Source organism: Pseudophryne corroboree, chromosome 11, assembly GCF_028390025.1.
Source record: "Pseudophryne corroboree isolate aPseCor3 chromosome 11, aPseCor3.hap2, whole genome shotgun sequence".
NCBI classification, from domain to species: domain Eukaryota; kingdom Metazoa; phylum Chordata; class Amphibia; order Anura; family Myobatrachidae; genus Pseudophryne; species Pseudophryne corroboree.
The window spans coordinates 55,776,758-55,795,284 of NC_086454.1; the positions used below are offsets into that span (position 1 = coordinate 55,776,758).

The 18,527-nt window shown below is 44.0% G+C and overlaps 1 protein-coding gene across 5 annotated transcripts in view; it reads right to left on the reverse strand.

Moving 5' to 3' along the window:
* The window catches only part of ANO3 (anoctamin 3), a 1,051,220-nt gene that overhangs the window by 223,998 nt on the left and 808,695 nt on the right, over positions 1–18,527 (reverse strand). For all 5 annotated transcript variants that reach the window (XM_063944334.1, XM_063944333.1, XM_063944335.1 and 2 more), the window contains one exon: positions 18,029–18,089. In XM_063944334.1, coding sequence (XP_063800404.1) covers positions 18,029–18,089 — 61 coding nt within the window. The remainder of the gene's footprint in view (positions 1–18,028; positions 18,090–18,527) is intronic.

Sequence of the window (18,527 nt, forward strand, 5' to 3'; positions counted from 1 at the left end):
TTGTTTTCACACCATGTGCCAGATGTAATGACGCCTAACTTCAGCGGCCGTGCGGGATGGGGGCCGAACTCTGACATTTTTTTAAAGGGGCAATGACTTATTAGGTGTCTTTTTCCTTGTAAGTGATTGCCCCTTTTAAAAAAAATGTCCAAGTTCGGCTGGCATCCCACACAGCCGCCGAACTTGGGCGTCATTACATCCAGCCCCATATGCAAAAATCCTTCAAGTTCTATAAAATTAACAAGATGGGCGCAAGAACTTTGCTTCACCTAGAGGTACAGCTGACACCATAATCTTCCTGAACAAATTCAGAAGCTTGAGTCCCTTATCTGTACTGGTACTACAGTACTATGCTCGGGTTGGGTACCTCTTGGCCTAGGCCTTATAAGCTGCCGCACTCAGGGCCTGATTCAGAGTTGTACGTTATGCAGATGTTTTTGCAATTGAGCGATTATCGGCAGACTGTGCATGTGCCACGATCGCATTGCCCATGTGTAAAGGTGCCTTTGTGAGTCGGCTTGCAGTGAGGTTTTCATTGCAGAGGAATTTACAGGAAGAGACCATTTGTAGTTTACGGGGAGCGTGTCATGGCCTTTTTTGCGGGCATGTATATGTTGTCAGCTGCGATCATGTATGCAGAGAAACATGGTGCCTGTATTGGTACTGCTGTGTCCAGTCTGTGTAACCACAGGTCTACCCTATCAGTCGATGTTCCTCGTTTTTTGTGTTTAGGCTGCGAATGTGTATGCAATTGCAACAGAGTTGTGATAGCTCTTGTGGGTGTCTCATTTCATTTAGTGCGGAAGCTGCATTTGCTAATATCAGCAATTCCGTAGCCTAAAAAACTGCAATTGTATTAGCGTACATCTCTGAATCAGGCCATTCTTTATTTTCCTGTGCTCTGGCTGTCACTTCCGTCAGAGACGTACCTGGTGAGGACACCAGCCCCTTAGCTCCCACTAAGCCCTTCACACGCACAGTGTCTATTCCCCACTGCTCTACTAAGCAGAGCAGTGAGTGACAGGAGCTTCCCAACTGCCACCCCACCGTGGGACACTGTGGTCCGTGGGTGGAACAGCGGGACAGTCCTAAAGAAACGGGACAGTTGGGAGGTATGGTGCTGTATTCATGACCTTCCTTAAAGGCAACTTCACCCTATCTGACAGTCTCCTTCTGCTAAGTGGTTTTTAGTAGCTACACTCAAATTAGGACGAATGAAACAAGAGGTAGTAAGTGCCAGACTGGCACACCAGGGCCTTCTATACAAAGTGCCCAGTGGCAAACGCAGGATTTGCATGGGCGGGTTTCCAGAATTGGGTGGAGCCAATCACGGGGGTGGGGACTGAGGTGACCCAGGTTATGCTGGGTCCGTAAAACTAGTGTGTCTGTGTATACATATATATATATATATATATATATATATATATTAGGGATGAGCGGGTTCGGTTCCTCGGAATCCGAACCCGCCCGAACTTCATGTTTTTTTACACGGGTCCAAGCGACTCGGATCTTCCCGCCTTGCTCGGTTAACCCGAGCGCGCCCGAACGTCATCATCCCGCTGTCGGATTCTCGCGAGGCTCGGATTCTATCGCGAGACTCGGATTCTATATAAGGAGCCGCGCGTCGCCGCCATTTTCACACGTGCATTGAGATTCATAGGGAGAGGACGTGGCTGGCGTCCTCTCCGTTTATAGAGAAGAGAGTGAGACAGTAGAGAGAGACACAGTAGTAATTTTGGGGAGCATTAGGAGGAGTACTAGTTACTTGCTGAAGTGATAGATAGTGTGACTGTATATTATCTGACTTGTGGGGGAGACACTGACAGTGGGGAGCAGTTAGAGTCTGAGAGCAGGACTCAGGAGTACATATAACGTACAGTGCACACTTTTGCTGCCAGAGTGCCACACTGCCATTGTGACCACACTGACCACCAGTATAATATATATTGTGATTGTCTGCTTAGGAGTACTACTTGCAAGTTGCTGATAGTGTGACCAGTGACCTGACCACCAGTCACCACCAGTTTAATATATATATATATATATAATTGTTTATAATATATATATAATATTGTATACCACCTACCCGTGGTTTTTTTTTTTCTTTCTTCTTTATACATACTACTATAGTAGCTTACTGTAGCAGTCTGCGGTGCTGCTGAGCTGACTGTGTCCAGCAGGTCCGTCATCAGTCATTACATAATAAATATATATACCTGTCCGGCTGCAGTACTAGTGATATTATATATATATATATTGATTTCATCTCATTATCATCCAGTCTATATTAGCAGCAGACACAGTACGGTAGTCCACGGCTGTAGCTACCTCTGTGTCGGCAGTCGCTCGTCCATCCATAATTGTATACCACCTACCCGTGGTTTTTTTTTTTCTTTCTTCTTTATACATACTACTATAGTAGCTTACTGTAGCAGTCTGCGGTGCTGCTGAGCTGACAGTGTCCAGCAGGTCCGTCATCAGTCATTACATAATAAATATATCTACCTGTCCGGCTGCAGTACTAGTGTGATATAATATATATTGATTTCATCTCATTATCATCCAGTCTATATTAGCAGCAGACACAGTACGGTAGTCCACGGCTGTAGCTACCTCTGTGTCGGCAGTCGCTCGTCCATCCATACTTGTATACCACCTACCCGTGGTTTTTTTTTCTTTCTTCTTTATACATACTACTATAGTAGCTTACTGTAGCAGTCTGCGGTGCTGCTGAGCTGACTGTGTCCAGCAGGTCCGTCATCAGTCATTACATAATAAATATATCTACCTGTCCGGCTGCAGTACTAGTGTGATATAATATATATTGATTTCATCTCATTATCATCCAGTCTATATTAGCAGCAGACACAGTACGGTAGTCCACGGCTGTAGCTACCTCTGTGTCGGCAGTCGCTCGTCCAACCATAATTGTATACCACCTACCCGTGTTTAATTTTTTTTTTTCTTTCTTCATTATACATACTACTATAGTAGCTTACTGTAGCAGTCTGCGGTGCTGCTGAGCTGACAGTGTCCAGCAGGTCCGTCATCAGTCATTACATAATAAATATATCTACCTGTCCGGCTGCAGTACTAGTGTGATATAATATATATTGATTTCATCTCATTATCATCCAGTCTATATTAGCAGCAGACACAGTACGGTAGTCCACGGCTGTAGCTACCTCTGTGTCGGCAGTCGCTCGTCCATCCATAATTGTATACCACCTACCCGTGTTTTTTTTTTCTTTCTTCTTTATACATACTACTATAGTAGCTTACTGTAGCAGTCTGCGGTGCTGCTGAGCTGACAGTGTCCAGCAGGTCCGTCATCAGTCATTACATAATAAATATATCTACCTGTCCGGCTGCAGTACTAGTGTGATATAATATATATTGATTTCATCTCATTATCATCCAGTCTATATTAGCAGCAGACACAGTACGGTAGTCCACGGCTGTAGCTACCTCTGTGTCGGCAGTCGCTCGTCCATCCATAATTGTATACCACCTACCCGTGTTTTTTTTTTCTTTCTTCTTTATACATACTACTATAGTAGCTTACTGTAGCAGTCTGCGGTGCTGCTGAGCTGACTGTGTCCAGCAGGTCCGTCATCAGTCATTACATAATAAATATATCTACCTGTCCGGCTGCAGTACTAGTGTGATATAATATATATTGATTTCATCTCATTATCATCCAGTCTATATTAGCAGCAGACACAGTACGGTAGTCCACGGCTGTAGCTACCTCTGTGTCGGCAGTCGCTCGTCCATCCATACTTGTATACCACCTACCCGTGGTTTTTTTTTTCTTTCTTCTTTATACATACTACTATAGTAGCTTACTGTAGCAGTCTGCGGTGCTGCTGAGCTGACTGTGTCCAGCAGGTCCGTCATCAGTCATTACATAATAAATATATATACCTGTCCGGCTGCAGTACTAGTGATATTATATATATATATATTGATTTCATCTCATTATCATCCAGTCTATATTAGCAGCAGACACAGTACGGTAGTCCACGGCTGTTGCTACCTCTGTGTCGGCAGTCGCTCGTCCATCCATAATTGTATACCACCTACCCGTGGTTTTTTTTTTTCTTTCTTCTTTATACATACTACTATAGTAGCTTACTGTAGCAGTCTGCGGTGCTGCTGAGCTGACAGTGTCCAGCAGGTCCGTCATCAGTCATTACATAATAAATATATCTACCTGTCCGGCTGCAGTACTAGTGTGATATAATATATATTGATTTCATCTCATTATCATCCAGTCTATATTAGCAGCAGACACAGTACGGTAGTCCACGGCTGTAGCTACCTCTGTGTCGGCAGCCGCTCATCCATCCATAATTGTATACTACCTACCCGTGGTTTTTTTTTTCTTTCTTCTTTATACATACTACTATAGTAGCTTACTGTAGCAGTCTGCGGTGCTGCTGAGCTGACTGTGTCCAGCAGGTCCGTCATCAGTCATTACATAATAAATATATCTACCTGTCCGGCTGCAGTACTAGTGTGATATAATATATATTGATTTCATCTCATTATCATCCAGTCTATATTAGCAGCAGACACAGTACGGTAGTCCACGGCTGTAGCTACCTCTGTGTCGGCAGTCGCTCGTCCATCCATACTTGTATACCACCTACCCGTGGTTTTTTTTTTCTTTCTTCTTTATACATACTACTATAGTAGCTTACTGTAGCAGTCTGCGGTGCTGCTGAGCTGACTGTGTCCAGCAGGTCCGTCATCAGTCATTACATAATAAATATATCTACCTGTCCGGCTGCAGTACTAGTGTGATATAATATATATTGATTTCATCTCATTATCATCCAGTCTATATTAGCAGCAGACACAGTACGGTAGTCCACGGCTGTAGCTACCTCTGTGTCGGCAGTCGCTCGTCCAACCATAATTGTATACCACCTACCCGTGTTTAATTTTTTTTTTCTTTCTTCTTTATACATACCTACTATAGTAGCTTACTGTAGCAGTCTGCGGTGCTGCTGAGCTGACAGTGTCCAGCAGGTCCGTCATCAGTCATTACATAATAAATATATCTACCTGTCCGGCTGCAGTACTAGTGTGATATAATATATATTGATTTCATCTCATTATCATCCAGTCTATATTAGCAGCAGACACAGTACGGTAGTCCACGGCTGTAGCTACCTCTGTGTCGGCAGTCGCTCGTCCATCCATAATTGTATACCACCTACCCGTGTTTTTTTTTTCTTTCTTCTTTATACATACTACTATAGTAGCTTACTGTAGCAGTCTGCGGTGCTGCTGAGCTGACAGTGTCCAGCAGGTCCGTCATCAGTCATTACATAATAAATATATCTACCTGTCCGGCTGCAGTACTAGTGTGATATAATATATATTGATTTCATCTCATTATCATCCAGTCTATATTAGCAGCAGACACAGTACGGTAGTCCACGGCTGTAGCTACCTCTGTGTCGGCAGTCGCTCGTCCATCCATAATTGTATACCACCTACCCATGGGTTTTTTTTTTCTTTCTTCTTTATACATACTACTATAGTAGCTTACTGTAGCAGTCTGCGGTGCTGCTGAGCTGACAGTGTCCAGCAGGTCCGTCATCAGTCATTACATAATAAATATATCTACCTGTCCGGCTGCAGTACTAGTGTGATATAATATATATTGATTTCATCTCATTATCATCCAGTCTATATTAGCAGCAGACACAGTACGGTAGTCCACGGCTGTAGCTACCTCTGTGTCGGCAGTCGCTCGTCCATCCATACGTATACCAGTATCCATCCATCTCCATTGTTTACCTGAGGTGCCTTTTAGTTGTGCCTATTAAAATATGGAGAACAAAAATGTTGAGGTTCCAAAATTAGGGAAAGATCAAGATCCACTTCCACCTCGTGCTGAAGCTGCTGCCACTAGTCATGGCCGAGACGATGAAATGCCAGCAACGTCGTCTGCCAAGGCCGATGCCCAATGTCATAGTACAGAGCATGTAAAATCCAAAACACCAAATATCAGTAAAAAAAGGACTCCAAAATCTAAAATAAAATTGTCGGAGGAGAAGCGTAAACTTGCCAATATGCCATTTACCACACGGAGTGGCAAGGAACGGCTGAGGCCCTGGCCTATGTTCATGGCTAGTGGTTCAGCTTCACATGAGGATGGAAGCACTCAGCCTCTCGCTAGAAAAATGAAAAGACTCAAGCTGGCAAAAGCACCGCAAAGAACTGTGCGTTCTTCGAAATCCCAAATCCACAAGGAGAGTCCAATTGTGTCGGTTGCGATGCCTGACCTTCCCAACACTGGACGTGAAGAGCATGCGCCTTCCACCATTTGCACGCCCCCTGCAAGTGCTGGAAGGAGCACCCGCAGTCCAGTTCCTGATAGTCAGATTGAAGATGTCAGTGTTGAAGTACACCAGGATGAGGAGGATATGGGTGTTGCTGGCGCTGGGGAGGAAATTGACAAGGAGGATTCTGATGGTGAGGTGGTTTGTTTAAGTCAGGCACCCAGGGAGACTCCTGTTGTCCGTGGGAGGAATATGGCCGTTGACATGCCTGGTGAAAATACCATAAAAATCAGCTCTTCGGTGTGGAAGTATTTCAACAGAAATGCGGACAACATTTGTCAAGCCGTGTGTTGCCTTTGTCAAGCTGTAATAAGTAGGGGTAAGGACGTTAACCACCTCGGAACATCCTCCCTTATACGTCACCTGCAGCGCATTCATAATAAGTCAGTGACAAGTTCAAAAACTTTGGGCGACAGCGGAAGCAGTCCACTGACCAGTAAATCCCTTCCTCTTGTAACCAAGCTCACGCAAACCACCCCACCAACTCCCTCAGTGTCAATTTCCTCCTTCCCCAGGAATGCCAATAGTCCTGCAGGCCATGTCACTGGCAATTCTGACGATTCCTCTCCTGCCTGGGATTCCTCCGATGCATCCTTGCGTGTAACGCCTACTGCTGCTGGCGCTGCTGTTGTTGCTGCTGGGAGTCGATGGTCATCCCAGAGGGGAAATCGTAAGACCACTTTTACTACTTCCACCAGGCAATTGACTGTCCAACAGTCCTTTGCGAGGAAGATGAAATATCACAGCAGTCACCCTGCTGCAAAGCGGATAACTGAGGCCTTGGCATCCTGGGTGGTGAGAAACGTGGTTCCGGTATCCATCATTACTGCAGAGCCAACTAGAGACTTGTTGGAGGTACTGTGTCCCCGGTACCAAATACCATCTAGGTTCCATTTCTCTAGGCAGGCGATACCGAAAATGTACACAGACCTCAGAAAAAGAGTCACCAGTGTCCTAAAAAATGCAGCTGTACCCAATGTCCACTTAACCACGGACATGTGGACAAGTGGAGCAGGGCAGGGTCAGGACTATATGACTGTGACAGCCCACTGGGTAGATGTATGGACTCCCGCCGCAAGAACAGCAGCGGCGGCACCAGTAGCAGCATCTCGCAAACGCCAACTCTTTCCTAGGCAGAATACGCTTTGTATCACCGGTTTCCAGAATACGCACACAGCTGAAAACCTCTTACGGCAACTGAGGAAGATCATCGCGGAATGGCTTACCCCAATTGGACTCTCCTGTGGATTTGTGGCATCGGACAACGCCAGCAATATTGTGTGTGCATTAAATCTGGGCAAATTCCAGCACGTCCCATGTTTTGCACATACCTTGAATTTGGTGGTGCAGAATTTTTTAAAAAACGACAGGGGCGTGCAAGAGATGCTGTCGGTGGCCAGAAGAATTGCGGGACAGTTTCGGCGTACAGGCACCACGTACAGAAGACTGGAGCAACACCAAAAACGCCTGAACCTGCCCTGCCATCATCTGAAGCAAGAAGTGGTAACGAGGTGGAATTCAACCCTATATATGCTTCAGAGGTTGGAGGAGCAGCAAAAGGCCATTCAAGCCTATACAATTCAGCACGATATAGGAGGTGGAATGCACCTGTCTCAAGCGCAGTGGAGAATGATTTCAACGTTGTGCAAGGTTCTGCTGCCCTTTGAACTTGCCACACGTGAAGTCAGTTCAGACACTGCCAGCCTGAGTCAGGTCATTCCCCTCATCAGGCTTTTGCAGAAGAAGCTGGAGACATTGAAGGAGGAGCTAACACGGAGCGATTCCGCTAGGCATGTGGGACTTGTGGATGGAGCCCTTAATTCGCTTAACAAGGATTCACGGGTGGTCAATCTGTTGAAATCAGAGCACTACATTTTGGCCACCGTGCTCGATCCTAGATTTAAAACCTACCTTGGATCTCTCTTTCCGGCAGACACAAGTCTGCTGGGGTTCAAAGACCTGCTGGTGAGAAAATTGTCAAGTCAAGCGGAACGCGACCTGTCAACATCTCCTCCTTCACATTCTCCCGCAACTGGGGGTGCGAGGAAAAGGCTCAGAATTCCGAGCCCACCCGCTGGCGGTGATGCAGGGCAGTCTGGAGCGACTGCTGATGCTGACATCTGGTCCGGACTGAAGGACCTGTCAACGATTACGGACATGTCGTCTACTGTCACTGCATATGATTCTCTCCCCATTGAAAGAATGGTGGAGGATTATATGAGTGACCGCATCCAAGTAGGCACGTCACACAGTCCGTACTTATACTGGCAGGAAAAAGAGGCAATTTGGAGGCCCTTGCACAAACTGGCTTTATTCTACCTAAGTTGCCCTCCCACAAGTGTGTACTCCGAAAGAGTGTTTAGTGCCGCCGCTCACCTTGTCAGCAATCGGCGTACGAGGTTACATCCAGAAAATGTGGAGAAGATGATGTTCATTAAAATGAATTATAATCAATTCCTCCGTGGAGACATTGACCAGCAGCAATTGCCTCCACAAAGTACACAGGGAGCTGAGATGGTGGATTCCAGTGGGGACGAATTGATAATCTGTGAGGAGGGGGATGTACACGGTGATATATCGGAGGATGATGATGAGGTGGACATCTTGCCTCTGTAGAGCCAGTTTGTGCAAGGAGAGATTAATTGCTTCTTTTTCGGTGGGGGTCCAAACCAACCCGTCATTTCAGTCACAGTCGTGTGGCAGACCCTGTCACTGAAATGATGGGTTGGTTAAAGTGTGCATGTCCTGTTTATACAACATAAGGGTGGGTGGGAGGGCCCAAGGACAATTCCATCTTGCACCTCTTTTTTCTTTAATTTTTCTTTGCGTCATGTGCTGTTTGGGGAGTGTTTTTTGGAAGGGCCATCCTGCGTGACACTGCAGTGCCACTCCTAGATGGGCCAGGTGTTTGTGTCGGCCACTAGGGTCGCTTATCTTACTCACACAGCTACCTCATTGCGCCTCTTTTTTCTTTGCGTCATGTGCTGTTTGTGGAGTGTTTTTTGGAAGGGCCATCCTGCGTGACACTGCAGTGACACTCCTAGATGGGCCAGGTGTTTGTGTCGGCCACTAGGGTCGCTTATCTTACTCACACAGCTACCTCATTGCGCCTCTTTTTTTCTTTGCGTCATGTGCTGTTTGGGGAGTGTTTTTTGGAAGGGCCATCCTGCGTGACACTGCAGTGCCACTCCTAGATGGGCCCGGTGTTTGTGTCGGCCACTAGGGTCGCTTATCTTACTCACACAGCTACCTCATTGCGCCTCTTTTTTTCTTTGCGTCGTGTGCTGTTTGGGGAGTGTTTTTTGGAAGGGCCATCCTGCGTGACACTGCAGTGCCACTCCTAGATGGGCCCGGTGTTTGTGTCGGCCACTAGGGTCGCTTATCTTACTCACACAGCTACCTCATTGCGCCTCTTTTTTTCTTTGCGTCATGTGCTGTTTGGGGAGTGTTTTTTGGAAGGGCCATCCTGCGTGACACTGCAGTGACACTCCTAGATGGGCCCGGTGTTTGTGTCGGCCACTAGGGTCGCTTATCTTACTCACACAGCTACCTCATTGCGCCTCTTTTTTTCTTTGCGTCATGTGCTGTTTGGGGAGTGTTTTTTGGAAGGGCCATCCTGCGTGACACTGCAGTGCAACTCCTAGATGGGCCCGGTGTTTGTGTCGGCCACTAGGGTCGCTTATCTTACTCACACAGCTACCTCATTGCGCCTCTTTTTTTCTTTGCGTCATGTGCTGTTTGGGGAGTGTTTTTTGGAAGGGCCATCCTGCGTGACACTGCAGTGCCACTCCTAGATGGGCCAGGTGTTTCTGTCGGCCACTAGGGTCGCTTATCTTACTCACACAGCTACCTCATTGCGCCTCTTTTTTTCTTTGCGTCATGTGCTGTTTGGGGAGTGTTTTTTGGAAGGGCCATCCTGCGTGACACTGCAGTGACACTCCTAGATGGGCCCGGTGTTTGTGTCGGCCACTAGGGTCGCTTATCTTACTCACACAGCTACCTCGGTGCAAATTTTAGGACTAAAAATAATATTGTGAGGTGTGAGGTATTCAGAATAGACTGAAAATGAGTGGAAATTATGGTTTTTGAGGTTAATAATACTTTGGGATCAAAATGACCCCCAAATTCTATGATTTAAGCTGTTTTTTAGGGTTTTTTGAAAAAAACACCCGAATCCAAAACACACCCGAATCCGACAAAAAAAATTCGGTGAGGTTTTGCCAAAACGCGGTCGAACCCAAAACACGGCCGCGGAACCGAACCCAAAACCAAAACACAAAACCCGAAAAATTTCAAGTGCTCATCTCTAATATATATATCTACATATCTACACATATATATACCATATATACACTTATATATATATGTATATATATATACATATACATAGCAGTACACATATATATATACACATGTATATATATCATATGTGTGTGTGTGTTTATATGTATGTATATACCAAATGTATCCACATACATCTTTGCTATATCCCGCCATGTATGGTACGGTTTTGCATACCAAAGACTCAGAGATTTAGCCATGCCTAGTGTTTTTTCTTAATTTGCTTCTTTAATATGTTACTTTATACATATTCTATTATGGCAAACAAAAATTTTAAAATCCATCCACTCGCTACTCGTGAAAAACAGCTTAGCCGTGTTTTGCATGTTGTGCCAAATTTGTAAAAAAGCAAAGATGTAAGTGGACACAACTGTACACAGGGGCGGATTGGCAACAAAAAGCGGCCCTTGTACTAGTGGCCCCACATGGGCAGCACCAGAGGTGTAAGGTCTAGCCATGGGCCATGGCAGCAGCACCCTCCCCCCAAGACTTTCCAGATAGTGGGCATGTCCAGCATCAAGGGGGAAGTTAAAAGGAAATAAAATTAAATATTATGAGCACATTATATGATACACCTTCAAAATTTAGGAAACTATATAATTCTTTAGAAAGATATATTTTCTTGCTTATTACACCAACCGTATCCCAATCACTAGTCACTCAATCTTATATGTCAGCCAAGCAGGCAGACAGAGCATACACTAGATCATCTGCAATCACAGGCTAAGTGGCAAAGTAATTTTCATATATGCAAATTATTTTGCATCATATTCATTATGTCTATAAAAAGGACCACATGTCCACAAACAAAACAGGCCCCACGGGCCCGCCTCTCTCTGTACATGTGTATATATGTATGCACATGGATATATATGTACTATAATTACAATAAAGTAAACTTTTATTAAGCACTTACAAGTGCCACCAGGAAGACAGCAGGCTGCAGAGGACGCTAGACAGCCATTAATAATACTCATGCAGCAAAAAAAAATATATATATATTTTTTTGGGTGGAGGGGGGTCTCTGGGTGCTCGGAAACCCCTCCTGCATGAGCCACTGATGGCCATAACAATATTGTTCCCAATACGTGTTCTAAAGGATGTGGGTGTGGTGCTATGTACAGTATATGGCTAGGAAGAGGCTACTGGGGAGATGGGGCAACAGACTGAAGCTCTGCATGGACACATTGCACAAGCTTTGCATACATTATTTATACTCTTCTATGGATGTTTTTACTATATAAAAAGAAAGGGTAATAAGACTCTTGCTATGTTTCTAAATTAGAAAGACTCTGCTATTGTCTGTAATAGCTTTTCCATTTAGAATATCAGGATTACAAACCATTATCCATAAATATGGTCAGTTATCTTGCGCTAATTAGGTTACCTGTGTGAGCTGCTGACGCTGAAAGGCTACAGTACATTATCCATAAAAGCCTGTGTAGGTCTGGATCAGTATTGGATATCATGCCATTAATGTGCAGTATTACAGGGATTCACAAACTTAGGAGCAGATGTATTAAGCCTGGAGAAGGCATAAAGAAGTGATAAAGCGGTGATAAGTGCAAGGTGATAACGCACCAGCCAATCAGCTCGGAACTGTCAATTTACATATTGGAGCTGACTGGCTGGTGCATTATCACCTTGCATTTATCACTGCTTTATCACTTCTTTATGCCTTCTCCAGGCTTAATACATCTGCCCCCTAGTTCTCAAGGCACCCTAACAGCCAAGGTTTTAAGTATTTCCATGCTTGAGCACAGATGGCTTAATTAGTAACTCAGTCAATTTGATTTAACCATCTGTGATCACAAATGGATATCCTTTAAACCTGGACTGTTATAGGCCCTACACACTGGCCGTTATTCCTCAAAGATATGAACGATCTCGTTCATTATTGAACGAGATAACGTTCATATCTTTGAGTGTGGAGTCACCAGCGATGAATGATGCGCGGCCCCGCGCTCGTTCATCGCTGGTCCCCCGTCGGCTGTACATGCAGGCCAATATGGACAATATCGTCCATATTTGCCTGCACTTCAATGCAGCCGGGTGACGGGGGGAGTGAAGAAACTTCACTCCCCCCGCCACTGCCTCCCCGCCGCCGGGATGCCCGTCGGCCGTATCCGCCGTCGGGCAGCTTGGCGGCGGATCTTTATATGTGTAGGGCCCTTTAGAGTGCTTTGAAGAGCGAGTTTGGGAACCACTGATGTACAGCGTTCTTTTATTTGAGACAACCAACTTCAAATGAGCACTTATTAGTTTATTTTCTGCTACTTAGTACTGTAGATGAAAGATGGCTATATCTTTGCATTTGAACCATCGGATTTGTATATTGTCCACCTGGTCTATTTTTCATTTATAAGGTATAATGTAATTGTTATTATAACATATTTTTAATATTTGTATATTTCTCGTATTACTCAAATAAGAGTTTTTAATTGTTATTCTACGTGCTATTTATTTATTTTACATATTTTTATTTATCTGACCAAAAGCTTGTTACAGCAGGTTTTAGTTTCGATTATTCTTTGGCAGCATAAAATGTAGATATTGTGCCAAACGTTTGACTGCTTTGACTTTCTACCAATCGTTTTTCAGCAGATCTGAAACAAGGAGGCCAGTGTTAAAAAGATCTCTTATCTGCATGTTGTGTTGGACTAAGATAGGGAATGTGCCAATTCTTTTTGTTAGCTATGATATGATTGTTCCCCGGGATAGAGCTGACACAATGCATAAGGTCAAGGAAATGTGGAAGATTCATACATTTACTGTAGGCAGCACATTCAAATTTAGATTTTCATACATTGGTAACAGGGGCGTTCCTACAGAGGAGAGGGCCTGTGTGCAACTGCGGGTGGGACCCCTTCTCTGAATGGCGCTGTAGACTCCGGCATTGTGCCGGAGTCTACTGCGCAGGCACAGGCCTCTGGAAACATGGCACCCGCCATGATTCAGAGACCAATCATGCGCGGTGGCTATTTTGGACTCCAGAATCGTAAGTAGTAAAATGGGTGCAGTGTGTGCAGTGTGGGCCCACCCAGGGTCCCGTGTGCACTGCACACATTGCACCCTTTATAGAAACATCAATGATTGGTAACATTTACAATGCTGTAAGTCCAGCAGATAGTACCACCACATATATTAAACAACAACAACAAAAATGAATAAAACTTGTGAGTGAGTGCTGAATGTATTTGTATTGGACAGGAGTAATTGTAGGCCCAGCACTCTCATTACCAACTTCTGGCCAGTGGATCAGAAATTAATAAGGAAAGGGACTAGGAAATTAGTAATTTTGGCCCCCATTTATCAAACCGTGGACAGTGATAAATAGTGCGGTGATAAAGCACCAACCAATCAGCTCCTAACTTCCATGTTACAGGCTGGGTTTGAATAATGACAGTTAGCTGCTCATTGGTGGGTTCTTTAGCACCATGCTATTTTTCATTCTCCATGGTTTGATAAATCTGGGCCTCTATGTCTAGCTGTCCTTCCACTACCAATGTGTTTGAGAAGTGTCTAATGCCCTTGAAGAAGTTCTTGCTGGATGTACTTGTAGCAGCAGGATGCTGGAGTTATTAAAAAAAAAATCCCCTCATGGACCTCTGGGATATCTTCTCAGCTTCACCCGGAGCAGTGTTGGCCATGCAAGGGAGATTTAGGGGTTTATTTACTAAGCCTTGGATGAAGATAAAGTGGACAGAGATAAAGTACCAACCAACCAGCTCCTGTCATTTTTCCAACACAGCCTGTGACACGGCAGTTAGGAGCTGATTGGCTGGTACTTTATCTATATCCAAGGCTTAGTAACTAGACCCCTGTATTACTAATAGGCTGAATCTGGGGGCTTTATCGGTCCACACTGGGAATTGTGGTATATATGGTTACATTTAGTGGCCCTCTCTGATAGCTGGTTGGCAGAAAAGTATGACTTCTTAAGGCTAGTGAAAAATCATAAATAAAATAAAGTAAAATAACACATAATTGAGGAGTCCACCAGATACATTGAAAAGAAAAGGTTTTTGATTGGTTGAATTGCTTCTCCAATCAGATGCATGAGACGTAGTGGGGTAAATTTGCATATTTATTTTAAAGAAATTGATTAGTTAAAGCCTTAAACCAGTCACCTCTACTTAAAGCAATCAGCACAGTCGCTAAGTAGCGCTGTGGTTGGTCAGTTTGTACACCGTGCTGCAGGTCGCCATACAATGATTGTATCTGCATGGAGAGTGTATGTAATGAAGCTAGAGTTCAGTGGAACGATGTCTGTTACACAGGAATACTCAGGATGTGTCTTTGTTGCCACCTCTTCGGGATCCTTCATTAGAAACCAGCACACCAGGCTGTCTTGTCATTAGTAGAAACTCCATATTTTATTTTGTAAACCAAATGCAATCTAGCACACAGTCACCTAAGTAAGGTACACAGGGTTTTCTTTTGCCTTTTACCCTTTTGAGGATTTTACTTTTAATTGTATTTTTTTTTTTTTTTATGATGCTGCTGATGTTGAACCGCAAGCCTTAGCATTACTGGGTAAACTATAAAGTAACTGCTTACAACAGAACTTGTACAGTAGTTCTACAGCAGCTGGATTGCCTGATTCTACCGATCCCCCGGTAACACATGGGAAAGGGCCGGACTGGCCCACAGGTGTACCAGGGAAACCACCGGTAGGCCCCACTGCCTGAGGGCCCACTCCTTCCTCTAGGGATCAGGTTCCAGACTGTGCACTTGTATTATACATGGTAGATATGTTGCATTACACTGCACTAGACTATTGTGCATTTCACACCCCCTTTGTAGGCTGGTCTCAAACCTAAGTATGGGCCCTGTCACTGCATTCCCCGGTGGGCCCTTCATACCCCAGTCCGACACTGGATAGCGAGAACTCAATGGCACCAGGTTGAAAGTCTGCCAAGCTCCCTACACAGCAACAGGGTGGCACAAGTAGAATACCCAGCACTAGGCAAGGGGCACAATTTTATATCACCCCTATAGCACCTTCAACATGATTGAATTAACTTTAAAACCTCTTAGGGGTAAATTTACTAAGATTGGAGTTCTATACCCATAGCAAACAATCAGATTCTACTTCTCATTTAGCTAGCCCCTTCTAGAAGATAATACATGGAATGTGATTGGTTGCTATGGGCAACATCCCATCTTAACTAGAACTCCCATTTTAGTAAATTTACCCCTTAATCTCAAATGAAGCTCCGTATTCTGTACATTGCAGCCCAGTGGCTACTGTATCTACATGTTGTGGCATCATGTTGTAACATGCCCAGATTTTCAAACAAAGCACTGGATGTTGATAACGTAAAAGTAGATGATCAATGCTAATAATGAGCACTAGTTACACTGCAAGTCTTTTATGAACAACAAAAAGTAACAGGCCTCCTTTTGGATCCCATTTGTGTAAGTACACGGCCCCATTTGAGCCATTTTCTGGATGGATGAAAGTTCTCAGTTGTTATTGGGTCATGCTCTGAGACTACCCCAAGGCTATGTGGACTGCACTGGCCTTTGCCACTGCTTTGTATTTGAGAAATGGCCGGGGCAGCATTTGGTGGTTGTGTACATACCTATACTTTGGGCAGTACGGATGGTGTAATGGTTAGCATTACTGCCTCACAGCACTGAGGTCATGGGTTCAATTCCCACCATGGCTCTAACTGTGTGGAGTTTGTATATTCTCCCCATACTTGCGTGGGTTTCCTCCGGGTACTCCGGTTTCCTCCCACAATCCAAAAAAATACTGGTAGGTTAACTGGCTCCCAACAAAATTAACCCTAGTGAATGTGTGTACATGTGGTAGGGAACATAGATTGTAAGCTCCACTGGGGCAGGGACTAATGTGAATGGGCAAATATTCTCTGTACAGCGCTGCGGAATATGTGTGCGCTATACAAATAACTGGTAATAATAATACTTGTGTAATTGCATCTAGTTTTAGGAAGAAGTGCATGGATTTGTGGGCCAAAATGTCAGTATCTCGAAGGTGAAAAAGCTGGCACAACCACTTCGAAGGAATTCATCAGATCAAAGACATTATTTGTTACGTGTGAATGACTCCACGAGTGTGCTTGGCTTTGCACTGAAGTGTAGAAACAAGTTTTCCTTTTGTGGCACTGATTATATAAAAGAGATAAAGTGAAGGAGAGAATGCATTCACAAGAGCGTACCCTGCTATGTGAGAGGGCACACATACACTACTGTCTAGCAAAAGAAATTGAATTATACAGTAGAATGACCTAAAGTATAAGGGACAAGGTCCTGAGATCAGGGTTCATCCCTATATTTCCAGTGGGAAATCCAGCTGGAAGGCTATTTCTAGGCATTGTTCTAACAATGTATCAACAAGCTGCAAACACACAAAACACATGTAACAGACATATGAATCCCGTCATCTTATGGTTCATTTTAGCCATAGCCAATGATAAAGTGAACAGTAGTTTAGGAGAAAAAGTTAAATGTTTAAAAGAACATAAGGGTGGACATAAAGGATTAGTTGATTGGACTTTGTAGTGAGAGTTTGCATAATGTAAATTTTCTAAGCTAAACATCATCTCAAAAACGTAGACACAGATTGACTATCCAGAGACTATTTAACGAACATGCACCTTGAAATGCGATTGGTTAACAAAAAATTTGCAAATACATAGATGCATTGCAGATCTACAGATGTTGTAGTTATAACCCTATGGGAGGGAATTCAACTGCCCACGGGAATTTTTGGACCGGTAAAAACGTGACTTTACTGCATTTTTTTGGTTGGCCAATCCAATAAGAGCCCATTTTTACCGCCCAAAAAATTACCTGTTTTACGGGTGAAAACACATAGGATCCATGATAAGTTCACAGACCTACAGTATGTGTTTTCGCTGCCGCGGTAACAGGGCACTTATCTAGGATTTGTTTGGGGACCTCAGCAAGTCCCGAAAAATATCCCTGATAAGTGCCGCTGTCGGGCTGCATTCGGAGCTAATTGGATAGCCCTGGGGGATCAATTAGCCCGCGGGAAAATGAATTGCCCTCTAAATGTCTTGTATGATTAAACATTCCACATAAGAGACTGTCATGCTGTTCTATAGGACAGATTCAATGATGCTGTAAGCCAGTGAAACGGATCTCGGTGGCTTCCTCATGTTATCTGTAAAATTTTAATTCTGATTGCTACCTATGATGCCGAGAACAGATTCTGCCAACTGTAACCAGAAGATAGGCGGCAGTGTGAGCTGCCAACCTCAGCTTGTGTTGATTTGAGTCTGCCCCTAAATGTATTGGGCATATAGTTACATACATATAACACCATATACTCTTACCCCATATTGCCATGAAAATAGCAAAGAACACTGTGCCTCCATTGTCAAATAAGTGAGTGACCTGTAAACAGAAACACAAATTATATATTAGCATCTCCTGTGTTCTTAATATACTGTATAAACATATTTTTGCATTGAAAGTATTGATAGGTGCACTTAAATATGTACTGTACAATCATCTAATTTCTCAGTAACAAGCTGTTCTTGCAGACATAATACTTTCTATACAGTAAAGTTTCTTCCTTTGTAATGATTGTTTAGTTCTAGATAGACTTCATATTACTTTGAAAGGTATAATTTGTTCTAAACCTTTCCAAAGACTTTTAAGAGAACAACATCATTTACTTACAGGAAATTGATTCTCAGACTTTCTTACCCTAGTTCTATCCAGAGCTGGCCCTAACCAATATGATGCCCTAGGCAAGATTTTGGCTGGTGCCCCCTAGCACCGCCGATAGTTCTGCAGCAGATGCCTGGCATGAGTCAGCTGGCAGCTCTG